Source organism: Oculina patagonica, chromosome 10 (assembly GCF_052425735.1).
Source record: "Oculina patagonica isolate OP01 chromosome 10, crgOcupat, whole genome shotgun sequence".
Classification (NCBI taxonomy): Eukaryota; Metazoa; Cnidaria; class Anthozoa; order Scleractinia; family Oculinidae; genus Oculina; species Oculina patagonica.
The window spans coordinates 21,566,370-21,584,345 of NC_135767.1; the positions used below are offsets into that span (position 1 = coordinate 21,566,370).

General features: G+C 38.1%; 2 protein-coding genes across 2 annotated transcripts in view; both read left to right on the forward strand.

Annotated features, from left to right (window-relative positions):
• The window catches only part of LOC144628874 (uncharacterized), a 58,066-nt gene extending 56,991 nt beyond the window's left edge, over positions 1–1,075 (forward strand). The window contains exon 36 of the mRNA XM_078486984.1: positions 54–1,075. Within this exon, the coding sequence (XP_078343110.1) occupies positions 54–514 (461 nt within the window). The 3' untranslated portion in view covers positions 515–1,075. The remainder of the gene's footprint in view (positions 1–53) is intronic.
• A 3,083-nt stretch (positions 1,076–4,158) lies between these two features.
• The window catches only part of LOC144628875 (uncharacterized), an 88,657-nt gene continuing 74,839 nt past the window's right edge, over positions 4,159–17,976 (forward strand). The window contains exons 1-9 of the mRNA XM_078486985.1: positions 4,159–4,213; positions 4,297–4,342; positions 5,876–5,995; positions 8,930–9,258; positions 10,926–11,067; positions 13,248–13,373; positions 13,740–13,865; positions 14,928–15,265; positions 16,288–16,429. Coding sequence (XP_078343111.1) covers positions 4,184–4,213; positions 4,297–4,342; positions 5,876–5,995; positions 8,930–9,258; positions 10,926–11,067; positions 13,248–13,373; positions 13,740–13,865; positions 14,928–15,265; positions 16,288–16,429 — 1,399 coding nt within the window. The 5' untranslated portion in view covers positions 4,159–4,183. The remainder of the gene's footprint in view (positions 4,214–4,296; positions 4,343–5,875; positions 5,996–8,929; positions 9,259–10,925; positions 11,068–13,247; positions 13,374–13,739; positions 13,866–14,927; positions 15,266–16,287; positions 16,430–17,976) is intronic.

The window sequence follows — 17,976 nt, forward strand, 5'->3', positions numbered from 1 at the left end:
GTCGACTTGGAAAGCCTGATAGCTAATTTCTTCCGTCATATCATTTATTTCAGTTGAAACGCTCAAAGCCTCCGCATCGAAGTTTGTTTACAAAGAGGCCCTCGTTGCGGAAATGAGAGAATTCGTTGACTCGTTTCACTCTGAGATGTGCACCAAGAAGACAGCGATAATAAAGAAATACGAACCCGCAATGAAAGAGATAAAAGCGAAAAGAAAACGTGAAAAGCAGTCCAAAGAATTTCGAAACCTTTGCGAAGGGACCTCGACAATTACGTTCAGAAATCCAGTATATTCAGGATCGCCAGGAGAACATTCTTTTGATTTGAAAAGGAAACTTCTTGGGACTGAATCGTCGAAATGCATTCTTGACCAGCCTCAACCATGGCATTCCCCAAGTGCTGCAGCTTTAAACCATGCAAGGAAGTCTTCAAATCCCGGAAGCACTTGTCCTTCGCGTCGAAAAGACGAAAGACGTGAAACAAATTTGTATAAGAGTAAAGTGAAAAGATCCTAAAAGTTATGTCTAAGTTTGACACGTATGTGTAGTTTAAGGTCACGGGGTGCTTCCTATTGAAAAGCGAATGGAGGGGTATTTTTATGGGAATTGGAATTTCGGATTGGAGCACCCATGAAATACTTGCCCAATTTAAAACTATTGTCTGTAATCCTCCATTTAACATTTCAATACTTGTAAGGCCACCACGAATAATATTACTGATAAACGACATATTCAAATGAGTAATTTTTCGTTTTTGGTATCAATTTTGACAAGTTGTTTAAAGTAGAAAGATTTAAGGAGGTATCAAGGAATTTTTGACGTTTTATCTAAAATAAAACCATAATACCTTTTAACCATCTTTTTTTCAATGCAATATATTTTATTAGAAAAATGACGCCAGCTTGTAGTTTGGAGAGATGAACGTTTATTCGTTTGTCTCACGATAGAATCGCTTTGAAGTGTCAACAACAATAAACTCATCTTTAATGACAGCTTATAGCTTCTAACTTCAAATCCTGTAATGCAACTACAGCAAACTGCAAACTTGTCAAGATATTGAGCTTTTAATAAAAAAAAAACGAAAGCCTTGTGAGGTCAGATTAAGGAAAGGATCTTTGTATTTTAATTTTAAGGAATATGACGTGAGATGAGCGAAATAAATCATTAGTTAATTAAAAAAATTGGCGCAGTGAAATGTGTTAACCCTATTCAGACCGGGCTTTTTTGGATCTTCTCTGACCGGGGGGAGGGGGTGGCTTCGGAAGCCCCCCCTATGTAACTTCCAGAATATTTAAGCAATCACAATGAAACTTATAGGGTATATAGTATCTCCGAAAATCTTTCTTTTGGTATACGTCACATGGGATGATGACGTCACATCACGTGACAATTACATCATGATGTGAAAACAGCCGCCATCTTGGATCCGCCATCTTGGATTTCAAAATTTTTCAAAAATGCCTGAAAACCACACAAAATTACTACAAAGTACACAAAATCAATAAAATTGTGCTTTAAAACCGCAAAAAGGTGAAAATAATTACATTTAAATTTTTATTTCTTATTAAGATATTTAAAAACTTATTAATAGGAACACGAAAATTACAAATTTGGGAAAACATGCCTGTCAAAATGCCGTTGCCATGGTGATGTCAAGTTCCTGACACAACAACCTATCCTACCAAATTATTCCCAGATAAATTTTAGAAAAGGTCGCCAGGTTTGGCATTGTTTGGTTGAATCTAAAAAAAGTTATAAGCGTTCAAAGTCAGCGCGGGCCTCAACCCCCCCCCCCCCCCCACCCCGGTCTAAATAGGGTTAATCATCTATTACTATCAGACGAACGGATTACGTCATACGATGCTCTGACAAGTCCCTCTTTCGACTATGCTGATGTTAGACAAGAACAGCATTATATTGACGTATGATTTACAAATCATGCAAAACAAAACTGCAGAAAGTTATTTTCGATTTTTCTAGCTATGCTTCTTCACTCGATGCTGCCAAAATAAACAAACAAAATACGTATACATGACTGCCCAACTTTGCCCCAGTGCGTCTTGTACATAAATACATAACCACTTTTGAGTAAATTCATGGTCTTGTTAATCCTAATATTAAAAGTTCAATATTTCAAAAAATTCTGACATCCACGGTAAAATGCAAAATAGAGAGCGATTTCCGTCTTGCTCTTGGCAAATTGATTACTACGGAAACCATTGTGCTACAGGAACCTCAGACACATCCTTTAAAGACATGGACGCATTTCTTCTCTTCAAGTGGCGTATCAAAAATTATGCCTTAGATCTCGCCCTGCCACTGATTCCTTTGTAAGCATTCCAACGTGTTTTCATTGGGAGGCGGGCTAGCCCGGTTACCAGCTAGCCCGGCTTACAGCCTGGTTACCGAGATCTTGGGTAAACCAGGCTGGATATTTTTCCATTTGAACGTTCATCCCTATTACCGGGATGACAATTTCTTTTCAAATACACAAGCGTTTCCATTAAAGGACGTCCAGTATTTGAATATTAAGGTATGTTTCGATGAATTTTCTAGACCGGGATGACTTCAATCATTCGTTCATGACTTTTAAGACTTAAAGCAACGAGAGATCTAGCGACACTTTCCAGTAGTTGATCAAACGGTTTTTTGTGTCGGTGACTGGGCTGAAATTTCCCATATGAACAGAAGACAAAATATGTTCTGCTAACAAGGTCAGCCTGGTTGACGGACTCATGTAAAAAGGCCAAAACCACATGCGCAGAGAACCAGGTGCATTATGGGATAGATTAGTCCCTATCGCCAGAATAGAGTTCAGAAGTGCAAGTCATTTACAAAAAAGAAAACATTTTAAGAGAGGTTTGTACTCAAAGACTCAAGGTAGCGACAAACAAAACATAATAAAACGATATAATCATAAGGTGCGTGTAAACATCTCTTTCTAGCATGTTCTTAATGATGCACACTGCCGAATGATACACGTCAAGGCGGTATTGCTAGTTAGACCATAACAAGGCCGCATAATTGTTTAGTACTGATAAAAATAAACAACTTTCTGTTTGTCTATTTTGTTTTTTACTAATTATAAATCTTATTGTGCATCTTTATGTTAGTGATAATTAGGCTTACCGACATAAATATGATCCGGCTACGGTAAATCATGGATCAGTGCTAGTTAAAAATTTAGCTTAAGATGGACCACAATCGTCTTGAGATGGCATCGTGTTGCAGTATTTCGCGTATGCATGCAGGAGCCCATTACCTGGTGTTTCATATTATCTTTTGATGCCGATTGAGCCTCTGCAGGAATGTTTGGGTTGAAAAGGTCGACTTTATAATCGGTGACCTAGTGACATATTGTGACACCAACAAAGGATCTTGCTACGCACATTTTCATTCAAGGACTTAATCACAAAATTCGTTCGATATATTTATAGTAGTACTTTCAGCTGCAACAAAAATAAGCTCAGGGAGTGAAAATTAAAGGCAAAACTTACATCACGTTAAGAAATAGACTTCACAATGTCGCCTTTCTACAGATTACTATACAACCAACAAAAAGATTTTCAAACGTTCTCGAATGTTGCAATTTGATGTTATATTACGCATTTATAAACATTCCCTGGCGCGTCTGATAAATATTCATGTCACGGCTGCAACTTTTGGTACGTAATACTACAATTGCACATAACAATCTATTTGCTTAAGTTTTACGATACGACTGAACGATAAAGCCCAAGTTGTTCAAACAAAAAAAAGATCAGCTAAATGTTACCTTGAACTATAAACTGCCTTCCCTTTAAAAAAAATAAATATAAAACACGATTTATCAGATAAGTTACCACATGTAGTGTTTTTGGCAAATGTTTATAAATATATAATGGCACTGTGTTATTGACGAAGCAGTATTTATAGAAGGCCGTTTTATTTTTAGTGTATTTTATGCAATAGTTAGATTAATAATTGTATGACCAGTGCAGAAATTAAAGAGGAAACAAATAAACAATGATAACAGAAGGATAGAATAAAGACATTTCTCCGCGCAATTTAAATTATACAAACGTACGTCTCTAAATTGTTGTTGAAAAACAAAAGGAAGTCACAAAAGCTGGTTTGTTCAATTCATTAATAATGAAAGACTTGAACTGCTTCCCTGGCATTTCGTTTAAAAACCAAGCTGTTTAAATGCAAAAAGCTAAGATGAAAGCAATTCAGGTAATACTATATGACTAACTTGGAAAATTCAGCTTGCCTTTACCGAAGGCACTAACACTACTGTATACAATTCTATCCTGCAGCTCTCCTTGACATTACTTTGCCTTCTTTCTAACTTGGGAGTTAAAGGTATTTACATTTTTATTGTTTTCCTTCCAATAACTTTGAAGCATAGAGATCTAAGCCATCGATTTCTCGTTGAGAAATGAGCACATAAGAATTTAATGCAGATTTTGTTATCCTTCATTTTAGTTTGTCGGCGCCTGCTTCTTTATTTCCGAAATCCGCAATCTAAAGAACGTGTGTTTTTAATTATTGTGTGAGGAATTAAACTTCAGTTTCTAAACTGTACTCTGATAATGGTCGATAATCGTCAATTCACCTGGAGTACGTTCTCTAGGTATACTGGACCATTAGTTTTCTCTATCCTTCTTCATTTCATGCCACATTTCTACGACAGGTACTCTTAATTTCGAGGTATTTAATTTTCGTTCGCAATTTTAAGCGGAAACTCAGTGTTTGTTTCAAACCCTCAATTGACAATTCCATAAAACGTCATTCTGTTAGACATTAAGATATACATACAGACATTCAGATGACATTCAGTTGGACATTCTCTAATTCAGATGGCGAAGAGTGAGCCAGGATAAAGCTACCACATATATATGACGGATAGGAACTGATGACATGCTAAGAACTAACAGAATTCCTGAGGCTAAGGCATGTAGTAGAGATAGCTTTCAGGGTTCAGGTTTTGAAACTTTAGCAAATATGTCATTCCAACTAGTGAGACAAAAATCCACCCTTCAAGAATCAGTAGCAACATGCAGTTGCTAGTAGCGATATTCTTCTTGTCCGATACAACATTCTCGATCGGTATAAAGTGTTCTTGACCAATTAAGTGTTTTCGTGTTTTCGACTGATAACAATTCTCGAAATACCAAGGTACGATCTTGAATGACCGAAACGTTTCGCCTGGTGGTCGCTTTCCTCGAGTACCTGTTGAAAATACTTGAATGCCCGCAGAATAGCGGATTTGCATTTTAATAGCTCTACTTGCAAATGAACCCATTTGTAATAAAGCTGTCACCCTAAAACTAATCATGATTAATTTTGTTCATTGTTGTTTCCCATAGAAATGAAGCACTAAAAAATATTTCACGAATATCCAGGAAAAGCGCCCACAGAGTCACTTCAATAATTGCCGATTTCTCTTGAATCATATCTCCAAGAAGAAGCTATAAAATTTCGGCCGGTTTTGGTCTTATGCGACTAAGAGAACAATCTTCTTTATAAGGCCGCATTTTCAACTGACCCTCCACATTGCAAACAAATATTTTCAGGAGCGGCTTTTGCATCCAAAAGCCATTACTTGCGAGTTGCGAAAAGTAATTTTGACACCTGACACGCGCCAAAAATCTCGCGCCATAATCACGTCATTTGATGCGTTCCCCTGCAGGGGAAACAAGTCGAGCTCTCGCGCTCTGCGCTCGCTTTTGCGCTCCGCGTTCTGTGTGCCCTCTTCGCGTGTTCTGTGAGCTCGACTTGTAAGCAAGTCTACTTCTGACCTGACCTGACAAGATAAGTTGTTTAGAGCTTTACAAACTTGTTCTGGATTTATTGTGTTTACATAATGGCTAATTTTGACAACTTTCCCATCAGGTGATCCATGTTCGCCTAATCCTTGCCAGAATGGTGGTACCTGTAGCAGTGACTCTGGAAGCTTCAAGTGCAGTTGTTCCTCGCTATACTCTGGTGCTAACTGTAGCATGATCAGTCAAGGTGAGAGACTAAACACTACAAAAAAGCAGATTTTTTCACAGAAAAAAAGTAAGCAAAGCAGTTTTAAATACAGTTTAGAATGACAAATTGGCGTTAAAGGAAAGTGATGCCTGGAGCTTAAGCGTGGAATAGATGTATGAAGTATCGTAATTTTATGATAAGTGATAATAAACAAGGTTTGGATGTATTTAACTTGAAAGTGTTCGTAGGAAAGACTGGTAGCGAAGCCGAACATGGCGGACGTGTTCGAACATTACTCCGCATAAAATCATTCTTTGAGACCCCAAATATGGCCACTTTTCTTTTATAAGAGAGCCCTACCGAGCCCGTACCGAGCTCCATACCATCTGGCACCATTTTATAGAGTGCACTCAAGCAAAATCTTTCTGGGTAGATTTTCAGGATTGGTACAATGTTCATAGTGGAAAAAGAGTCCATCTTTCGAACGTAGATGTCTTATATGGTATATTGGACTCTCCTCGTGATTGTTTACCCTAAACCATTTTATTTTCTTAGGAAAACACACTGGCCTAAAAAATAAAGTTCAGTTTAACGAGTACGTATCTCTCGTTCGCGACAAACTATCGTTAGAGAAACATATTGCTATCAAATCCGGTAATTGCGATAACTATATAAAGAAATGGAATTTTTTACGAAACATTTAGTTTCCTTTTGTTTTTGTTTCTTGCTACATCGTTCATTTTTTTTCGTTTTCTTTCTGGTAACAAATACATCAATGTCATGGCGGCTGCGGACGAGTCAAAAACACTGAGTCTTTCTTTCGTTTGTGCAACAAGTGTTTTGCTTTCGCAGCAAGAAGAGATAATTCACGACAACAACAAGCTTTAAAAAGTGTAAGCGGTGTGAATTTCGCAGAAAAGGGAAGAAAAAGGCTTTTTGCCGAGCCAGGGGAGGATCGCAAAGTCGACAGCTCCACACCCCGTAGAGCGCGACGATTTCGATCTATAGGTAATATATTGTTCATCAAGAACTTAAACTGGATACCTCGGAGTATTTGGACTTAGTATAATTTCAGAGGTGATTATAAGAATTGAAGCATTCTGATTGGTCGAGAAGCTCGGCTTATGAGGCTATAATCACCCCGCGCGAGGTGATTATAGCTTTGAAGGCTTGGTTACTTAGCCACGCCACCTTTGACATCCAGGCAAGTAAACATGGCCGCTTTTGCTGAATGAAAATTGATTTGAAAGAAACCAGTCCAAGTCCTGGATATTTTAAACATTGGGAATTTTTCAAATTAACTACCAAGACTTTTGGTCCGAAAATATTTTCAAGAGATGGTTCTCAAGGCATTAGAAATGATCGTAAACACGGCGGTTTTGGCGATCGATGAGAAACTCAGTCAGATCGATTGAGCAAACATTATTTTGTTCTCTTCTCACCGGATCTACTCATTTTTAGAGGATTCGCACATTCGCTTAGAAGTCATCCACAATCATACAAAGGTAACGGACATCTATTTTTCTCATTGTGTTTGTTTTGTTCTATTTTATTGCTTTAACTAAATAAATTCTGATTGCAATCGATGATTTAAACTGGTTTCACTGTATGCAAGCGAACACTTGTGTTTGCTGTTTTCTTGTTTGCTATCGTTATTTTGTTAAGTTCTTGATGATCACCTCTAAAAATTATACTAAAACAATTATTTGTTGTCCTCAGGCTCAGTGATTATTGTTGAATAATCCCCTCGCCTTCGGCGAATAATTGTTAAGTGTTTCGTATTAAGTTTTATGCCCAATACACACACAGAGGAACGAAGGAAAGCCATAGTCTTGCAAGGCTCCACGTTAGGGTGAGACGCAGAACGACACGATAGTCAGCGATATTGTTCAAAAATGCGTGACGGGACATAAAAACGTACGCAAAACTCAAAACCGAAAATCAAGTTTATTAGTTTTAGTAAGCTCTACCTCAAAAGTTAGCTCAGTGACCTATCCTGTTTTTTTTTTTTTCATACAGATAAGATTCGTTATTACGCATTCTTAAAGAAAAAATTTCAGGAAAAAAATGTATATATATATATAATATAAATGCCTTTTCATCTTCCTACAGCCATTTCGTTAATAATTATACCAGATAGTTTCTTTTCATATTCGAATTAGGTAGCTAAGATTATTTGATAGATTCACGAAATTTGAAAGAAAAGGTCACCGAACTGGTTTTATGCTTAGTTAAAGAGGGTCTTTGGGCCGCACTGTACCGATACGATTGCAACAGTTGAGACGTCGGAAACACCCTTAACAATTCCCCGACAGTATTATTATACAGGTGTTGAAACGTTGCGCTTCTGATGAGAACCACACTATTGAAATTTTTATTGTTTTACAGTAGAGATTTCCCTACCTTACAAACCTCATGTGTAAATTAAACTTAGCTCCTCTGTGTCCCTGCTAAAAAGTTAAAAGCTAACTTATATGGTATGTGCTTAAAACATGTATGACGCATTCTTATACATCCTTATTAAAAAACGATTGCAAAAACAAAATAATAAAGGATGGGAGTGTCATCAACACCCTACCCACTTGTTCGTGCAAGGGTTGAGAGCTTTTGCACATGTATATATATATTTTTTTGCAATATATTTTCTTCAATTACTGAAATATAACATGTTAAAAAATTTGGTAATCCAAAAGGGAGGAGTAATGAATGCAAGACGCCATGTTAGCGTGATATTACGTCATTTTTAGATACTTTACTCGCCATGTAAGTTATTCTACTATGGTTATTAATTATACTAAAATGCTCAGGGGAAAAGAGTTAATATTTGTGCGGGGATTTAGAGTCACTATTCGTCTTTCGATCTGAAAATTATGGTAGTTGTAGAGTAAATGCGATTTATATTTAATGAATAAATACGATTTATATTTAATGACGCCTAACCGTACATTTTCGTTCACTGTTCATATCCTTTAGATTGTAAAGGTGCTCTCGGAATGGCAAGTGGTGCAATCCTTGATGGCAGAATTTTTGCGTATTCTTCAGAGAATCCTGGCCAAACTGGCCCCGATCGTGGCAGGCTCAACTTGCAACAACAAGGATCCAAATCGGGCGGCTGGGTAGCTGGAAACATCAATGGCAATCACTGGTTTAATGTTCAATTTCGGAATGATTACACAGTGATAACCGGTGTAGCAACACAAGGAAGACAAGATGAAGAACAGTGGGTTACTAAATACAAGTTAAAAAACAGCTTCAGTGACGGTTTTTTACCATACATTGAAGCGGGACAAAACAAAAGCAAGGTGATCATGAGCAACGAAAATGTGCTGTTCCCTCATCTTCTACTGCACGCTCTTCAATTATCCCTTATCTGATCAGTACAAGCAGTGCTGCATAGAATAAAACTGTAGTTCTTTTTGTTTCAAACATAATGCAAGCGCTTTAAATGATCTCTCATAAAAAGTAAGTTCGGAAGAGCAATGGGGATGGGGGGGGGGGGGGGGGGTGTGGATGCCACCCCTCTTGAGAATTTTCGAGAGAGGATTTACTTTAAAACGCTAAAACGTTTATCATTCATTCCTTGCAAATTGTTTGCTATGTCAACCATTTGTCCATGTCTTTTGATGCTGCTATGGCAATGTCATTATTGCAAACAAATCTGGTTAAACATAGTCTTTTAACATTTTTCTTTTTTTTTTAATTGTACAATTTGTTTAATTTTATATTTGTTCAGTATTTTGTATCAATTTCTGTAAATTTCAGTTCTAGGAAAATGGCGAGATCTGAAATGGTAAATCCAAGATAGCGGTTTCGATATGACGTCATATTACGTCTCAGCCATCACAAATTATGTCGTCTCGAGGAGTAAGCTAAGGGCTTTCCACTCAGTGCAAAATGATTTCACGGAAGATGAACAGATCGAAAACCTTAGGGGTTTTATCAACCTTCCCACTTCCTTCCTTTTTCTAATGTGTACAAAAAGTACTTAATGGTTCTTGAGAAACAGAGAGACGTTTCAGGAAAACCCCTTCATCAGTCTCAAAATGAGCTGTTGGTGAAATCGAATTTGCTTGTACATCCAAGGGTTAAATAATATTCCATTCCTTCGTTTTTGCATGTCTATTGCCACAGGCTATGATGACCAGTAAACTGGTCATACCCCGACCTGGTCTGTTTCTTTATTTTTTGTTTGTTTGTTTGTTTTTACACTATCTTAATAATTATTCCAGTTCCGTTAAAACTGAACCTATGATAGCCTCTCTCTTTTAAAAATAAAATATCCTATGCAACTTTCCGTTCATGTTTAACCAAGTCTTGAATTTTTTTTTACCTTAACCCTTTCAGGGCCAAATTTCTCCAAAAACAGTTTGTTATACCGTTAAACTGAATTTTTGGCGCTACGATCCAGAATTTCCCTTAACTTTGCTTTAAAAGCACTTTTTCACAATGCAGCAAGATTTTGATGAAGATTCTTTGGACTTTTTTTGCAAAATCGTTTCCATTTTTTTTCTTGCTCCTTTTCTTTTCGTTTTTCGTATCCGTCCTTCCTTTAGACCAAAAAAGTTTTGATTAAAACATTGGTAAACCCTGAAAAGAGGACCTCGATCTATCACAGGTGCTTTGGCCTGTTTAAGCACCGATTTTGCACCAAAAAGAGATTGACTTTTTCTCGATTAGCTCTGTCAAGATGCGATCGATACGCAAAATGAATAGTTCTGTGAAAAGGTCAAATCTAGCTCTATCAGATGCTTATCACCAAAATCTGCTGACTATCAAATTGATGACGTCACAAGTGTTTCATTGACTGCTCCTCCAAATGTCGACAAAAGTCGACTTTGGCAGTGAAAGAGTTAATGTGGTGATTTGAAGCTTACTTTTCTGATTGTGCCGAGACAATCGTTTTTTTTTTTATGGAGAGTTTTCTTAAAGTCATTTATTCATTTAATTACCCTCCTTACCGATCTACTAGGTATTTACTGGAAATACAGACCAGGATTCTGTTGTCTACCATGAACTAAACCCACCAATCATCAACCCATTTAGCATCAGCTTCCGTATACAAGAATGGAATAACTGGATAGCAATGAGGGTAGAACTGTATGGCTGTAAAGGTACTGTAAAACATTTTTTTTTTAAGTATAATGCACCGACGTCAAAGTGAATAGCTTTCACCGTTTTCACATAACCAAACGCAAATAATTGCTTCAGTGTGATTTACAAGAGTGAATATGAAAAACTTAAAAAAATAGCAAACAACACACACAAGTACTCACCTGAGAGATAAATTCACAGGTTAATTTAAACGGTTTTTGAAATAGATTACATTGATGATGACCGATAAAGTTACGTAACGTTTCAATTAAAAATTTGAGTGGTAAATTAAACACCGCACATTTACAGTTGTAAACAAAAACATGGAGAGATCGGGACATTAAAACCCAGCCACCATGCATGTTTTCTTGCCAGCAAACCAAATGCAACTATAGCTTAACAATCACTCTTTGTAGCTGTTTAATCACTCTTTGCGAGGTGATTATAGCATCATAGGCGGAACAGAACAGTAGTGTAGCAGCTCTCGTAAGTTCGTAACTCTAATGCTCCTCTAATGTAGCAGTTGCTATTGTTTTCGGGGGTTCGAGTATTGTTCCTGTTGTTTGCTCTATTGTTCTCTCGAAGGGCCCGGGTAGCGAATGAATGCGAAGTTCTTATGTTTACCACTGCAACGTTTTGAGATTTTAAGGTGACGTTGAGGCAAGAAACGAATTAAGTGACGATTTTCTGCTGATAGCTTCAGTTCTTCTTATTTCAACACTAGGTTTTCATTTGGACGCAGTTTATATCCTAAGTCTGCATTTTATACTTTAGTCCATATTTTGTATAAAGTCCACGGTCCAGGGTCTGCGTTTTATACCTTAGTATATGGTTTATATCCTGTCTGTAGTCTACAATCCGTAGTTGATGTTTTATACTAAAAGGTGCCGCAAGATATCGTTCGAGTGGTATATCATTCTCACACAGCAATGAATACCAAAACACCAAGAAACAAAAACGTTCAACTTGATTCGAGTTTGAGTCGTGCCTCGAACCTGACTCGGGTTCGATCTTGACTAGTGCTACATGAAAATAACTTTATGGCTGTGTGTGCGATTGTGACTGTAGTTATGAATATGGCAAGTAATTATTGTAATACATTAATGGGCTTTAGTGTCACCATGATTTAGTACCACTTGAAAATGTGATGAAGGTGTTGGTATTAAATGGGAAATCCACTAATTAAGGACGTTCGCGCGAAAATTTTCTAGTTGATTTTTTTTTAACTTTTTACAGCAGTCAGATAATAAGTTACTTGTGTCAGAAATTGAAAAATTGGCGAACGTAATTCAACATGGTTTACAGGATTTATAGTTAAAAATATTGGAGATGAGAAAAAAAAGGCAAATGATCTTAGTGATATTTTGTAGAAGTGGGTCTGTTGCGTAAAAAAAATTCTAGTGTTGCCAACTTTTTGTAAGACTTAACCCTGAAAGCGGTATTTAAAACCGTCGTACAGGAAAACGAAAAGCTCAAAAAGAGGCATTCGAACGTACGTGGGACAAAAAAAAATCGAACTTCTAATCGATAGATTTTTTTCATATTTACGCAAAACGTAGATAGTCGTCAACAAAAGTGATCCGTTCAAAAAAATGTGGGGGTCACCGACCATCTAAGAGAGTTAATTGCAAGCAAAGTTCACGCGACGACTACCAGTCCTATATGTGCTTAGAAAATTTCTTCAGCGCGCGCGCTCGTGCATGACGTGGCGTGACGTTGCGACATGAATTACGTGCGCAGTAAGGATGCGCATAAACAATTAGCGCGAACGTCCTTAAGTGGCCTGGCCGTGCTGAAACGTACTGTACCAGTCTTGAAAATTGTTAAAAGGTAGTGTGGCTATGGGTGGATAGGAAGAATGTGGCCTAAAACTTGAATAAGTCGGCCAACGTTTTCAAGTTTGTCAGTGTTTCTTGGAAGGAAATCACATAATAACCATTGATTACGGTTTATTCACATCTTGGTAATCTTGGTTTATCTCACATGAAGGTAATTTTGTTGGTTAAATAATTAGTGGGTGTGCCCTCTCCGTTCTAGCGTGGTTCACACCAAAAACTTAGAAGACTTTAATTTCATGACTCTGTTCCTGTAAGAAGACCGCCACCTTCAGTTATATTCACCTGGAATACGCTTCTCAATACGGACTGTAATCCATTCGCCTATTACTTTCTCTTTTCTTATCATTGACTTGTTTTTACAGACGCGTGTTTGTCCAGTCCGTGTGAGAACAATGGCACCTGTACCAGTAACTATACATCAGGAGGTTTTACATGCAGTTGTCTTTCAGGATACACCGGTGATACCTGCGCCACAGGCCCTCCGCCAGGTAATGAAAGTTTGAGAAAAATTATAAAATTCCATGGGTTCCTTGTGTCAAGTGCCATGTGCTATGAGCTTTTACCCTGCTGAAAGGCCCAGTTAAGACCATTTTTGTGACTTACTACGAGCTTCAATTAAGGCGCCAGGAAAGATCGACTAGATTGCCAAAACCATTTCTCTTTTTTTCTGTGATATCCAAAGCTTCTGCTGTCTGCATCTACTGTCTAAAGCATTCTGTTTTCATTTAGAGATTATGGGATAAACAGTTTTAACCTTACAGAAGATAGGGTTGGGGGCAAGGTTGATTCCGGTGCCAGAATGCTCGAAAAAGTCTCGGTATGAATAGAGTTAACATGATGCTTAATTTCGACAGTACCCTCATCAGGTGATCCATGCTCGTCTGATCCGTGTCAGAATGGTGGTACGTGTAACGGCGATAACTCTGAAGGCTTTACATGTAGTTGCCCTTCAGGGTACTATGGGGATGACTGTAGTCAAGGTGAGAGAATTAAGACATTATTATTACAAAAAACTATGTGCGTTCAGTGCCAAAAAAGTAAAAGCACTGCCTGGAGCTAAAGCAGGAAGAGGATAAAGATCAGAAGTTGTAATAGAATAAATACTTTATTCAACGATTTTCTATTTAATGAAACCTAACCATACATTTTAGTGGAGATCCCCAGCCACCCGAAGGGGCGCAGAGCGGAGCACCATAATCATGGAAAAAAGACAATCAAAAGCATAATTTCAAGGTCATTAAGGCGCGTGCACTACGTTTGTACGACGAAGTTGCTTAAACATGGCGACCATACTCCAAAAATAGGTTGACGCCCGCTTACATCATTGATACTGGACATCCATATTATGGTCAATTTACAGCTGTCAAAACGAGGCATCCGCTGACCAGTATCACATGACCATATCGGGTGATCAGCTGTAGAACTTATCGAGGTCACGTGTTTTTTAAGTAGACCGCTGACCAGGTAATTGTTTTGCAGTTGGATCGCGGGCTCAAGTCCTCTTTTTTCTGTCTATGGTCCGTCAATTTAGACTTACAGTCAACTCTATCTAAGAGGGACACCTTCGGGACCGTATTCGCTTATTCAAGCAAAAGTTAAGATCTACGAACTGTAGTACTGTAAGTAGAAAACGACCTCTTTATTGCCACCTCACGGTGAGCGGAGACATAATCTGTTAAAGCGTTATTGTTTTTGGTGGAAAAGCTTCGTGTCCTTAAGGCGCTGACTAACTTTCCTTTAGGTCGATACGAAGTTCTGAAGTATTTTCACTAATAAAAACACTTCTTAAATGACCGTTATCGACTTCAAAGTGTCTGTTGTTCGTATTTAAAAAGTGTTCGTCTTATACGGAGTTTAGTTACAGCATAATGACTGAAAAAACGGCAGGGACCATTAACAGGTTTCCGTCTTGTGGAGGTGTCCGTCCGATAGAGGTGTCCGTTAAGAGAGAGTTGACTGTACATGAAGAGTAAAGTAAATAACCGGGGGGCTGCTTTTTAAGGCTTGGCTATCCAATATATATTTACTCTTAAACTCCTAAGATTGTCAAGGCGCTCTCGGAGTGGAAAGTGGCGCAGTCCCCGACGGACATATTACTGCGGATTCTTCTGAGAATGTTAACCTAACCGGCCCCAGTCGGGGCAGGCTGAACTTACAACAAGAAGAATCCAAATCAGGCGGCTGGGTGGCTGGAGTCATAGATGGATTTCAATGGCTTACTGTTGAGTTTTATAATGATGGCACCATAGTAACAGCTGTGGCAACTCAAGGAAGACAAGATGAAGACCAGTGGGTAACTGAGTACAGCTTAATGTACAGGACATGGCCGAACATTGGCGATATAACCGATTACATTGAATCAGGACAGAACGCACCCAAGGTAAATAAAGCTACGATTAATTACGATTAATTTGGTCTACTGTACGCTTTATAACTTTTACTTATCTGATCTCCTCTCTGCGCTTTTTTTGCGGAGAAGATCAAAGTTAAACTCTGTTTCCCTCGGAAAAATTTTGGTGTCAAATGTTTGATCATGTGATTTAATGGCAACCATGTTTTCCAAAATTCTTTTATCCAAATTTGGCGTTTTTAAAGCTTAATTTTCTGTTTTGGTGAGACGTTTGTTTTATGAAATCCACAGTTTTTATCCACATTATTTGACAACTTTTGAACTTTTTTTACAGTCCATTTTTGTGTGACATGGCGTCATAATTGGCATACTGTGACAAACATTTCTTCCATTAGTTAACTAATAGGCTTTAAAATTTACGTTTGATGCGATAATAGCTTAAACCTTAAATGAAACCAACAATTTTATAAAAATAATACCCTTCAGGTCATTTTCATTAGAGATTGTCGTACAATCCATATATTCTAATATAATTGCGCAGATAGCAGTCAGATGGCAGCGATGTGCCAGGAAGATTCGTCGTTTTAAATCCATTTACAGAAGAGTGGTATCTGCACAATTTATTAGCTTATCAAGATTAAGGCCTACTCTGGGACCCAAAATCGCCTAAAGTCGCCCAAAGTTGCTCCAAGTATAGCTATTTTCTGTAACAATGCTTTATGGTGTACCGTGATGATTCCCATGTACATGTTTACCACAACTGTACTTAGGTCGGCTACCTAAAATTGCCTATAAAAGTCGTTCAAAATCGCCCAAAGTCGCCTAAAGTCGCCCAAGATCGCCTTTAAATCGCCCAAAATCGCCCGTAATTTTGGACAAAATAAGCTAAAATCGCCTAAAGTCGCCTTAAGTCGCCCAAAGTTACGGCGACTTTGGGTCCCAGAGTAGGCCTAAGATTATTTGTAGACTGATTCTGTGTTTTCTTAAAGCGTTAGGATGAACTTAACTAAAAAGTCTCCTAAGCCTAACAATGTGCCATCTTACGGATTTAGGTATACCTTGGAAATACAGACCGGGATTCTGTTGTCTACCATGAACTAAACCCACGAATTAACAGTACACATGAAATCGTCTTCATTCCATTGGAATGGCATAACAGCATAGCAATGCGGGTTGAAGTTTATGGCTGTAAAGGTACTGTGGAGTATTTCCATTTGACAGTCATTCGAGAAATTTAATGTTTTTGCTTCCAAAGTGTATAATATATGTGATAAATATTATATAACGTTGACATTCAATGCATGTACAGTAAAGCCTTGTCCAAACTTATTTTCCTAAAAGTAAACATTCTTATAAAAATGGGGTCAAATTTGCAAATTTTAGCCTAACGTACAGGTTCTTAAATGTTAGGTTCTTACCGCTGCAGTGTATGCTAATATAGTAGTCATTAAGGCTGAAAACGTTAAGGGAGCTAGACCATAATGTTTTAGTCGAAATTGCTGGTGTAAACAACGAAAAAAAGTGTTTATACTGTAGAGAAACCAAGTTTTGGGAAACTCATTGCTTTAACCCTTTGACACTCAAGTTTTCCCCCAAAAACGCTTTGTTTAGCCGCTAAACTGAACTTTTGGTACGAAGCAGAGGTGCATAAACTAAAAAAAAAAAAAAGTTTGAAGAGGAAAAGTTTTCATTCCCCCCCTCCCCCCCCCCCCTCCAAGAAAATAATGGTCCGTCCCTTATTACTTTTTCGACAGATGCATGTCTGTCCAGTCCGTGCTGGAATAATGGTACCTGTACCAGTAACTACATAACAGGAGGTTTCACATGCAGTTGTCCTTCAGGATATTCTGGCTACACCTGCGCCACAGGCCCACCACCAGGTAATAAAGTTATTGAGAAAAAGTATACACAGTCCATGAGTGCCATGCGCCATGCCATCGTCATAATCCTCATCCTCATCAACAACAACAACAATTCACCATGCGCCACTTCCGTGCCACCGCTTTGGCCACATCCCAAATCTTACACCCCGCATTGTTTCTCTCTTTCTCAACAGTCCTTCTTCAAGTAATTTTTGATCTTCCTCTCGCCCTTTGACCTTCTGGCTCCCCCCTCAAACTCTGTTAAACAGTCGTTCACACCCTCTCTCCTGTCTCCTGAGTACCTGTCCTAACCAGATCCATTTCTTCGTCGTACCTCAAAGCTAATGTCTTTGGTCTCTGTCATCTGTGCCATGTACGTAACCCTACGTACACACTACTCGGGAGAGTAGTAAGGTATTTCTTCATCACTAAGAACTTAAATGCTTTAGGAAAGATCAACAACGTCGCTAAAACCAACATGGGATTGAAAGCTTATTTTTTTGTTTGTTGCTTTTCTCATTGAAACACCTTTAGATCCATGCTTGTCTAATCCGTGTCTGAATGGTGGTACCTGTAGCGGTGACTCTGGAAGCTTCATTTGCTTTTGTCTTTTTCCATACACTGGAGATGACTGTGGCACAAAAGGTACAAGAGAATGTTTGCATCTTTGTGTGTTTGTTTCCTTTCTGCATTGCTAGAGAGCAAATTACAACCTTTGTCATAGTGCAGTACTTTAGAAAAGTGTGTCAAAAGTTACGTGAGAGAATTTTTATATCAACATTGCTAGAGGGTGGGATAATCAGATGACCGACTGATGGTTCCGGAATGGTAGACTTTATTTAACAATTTTTTTTTCTCATGCTGAAATTTACAGTATGT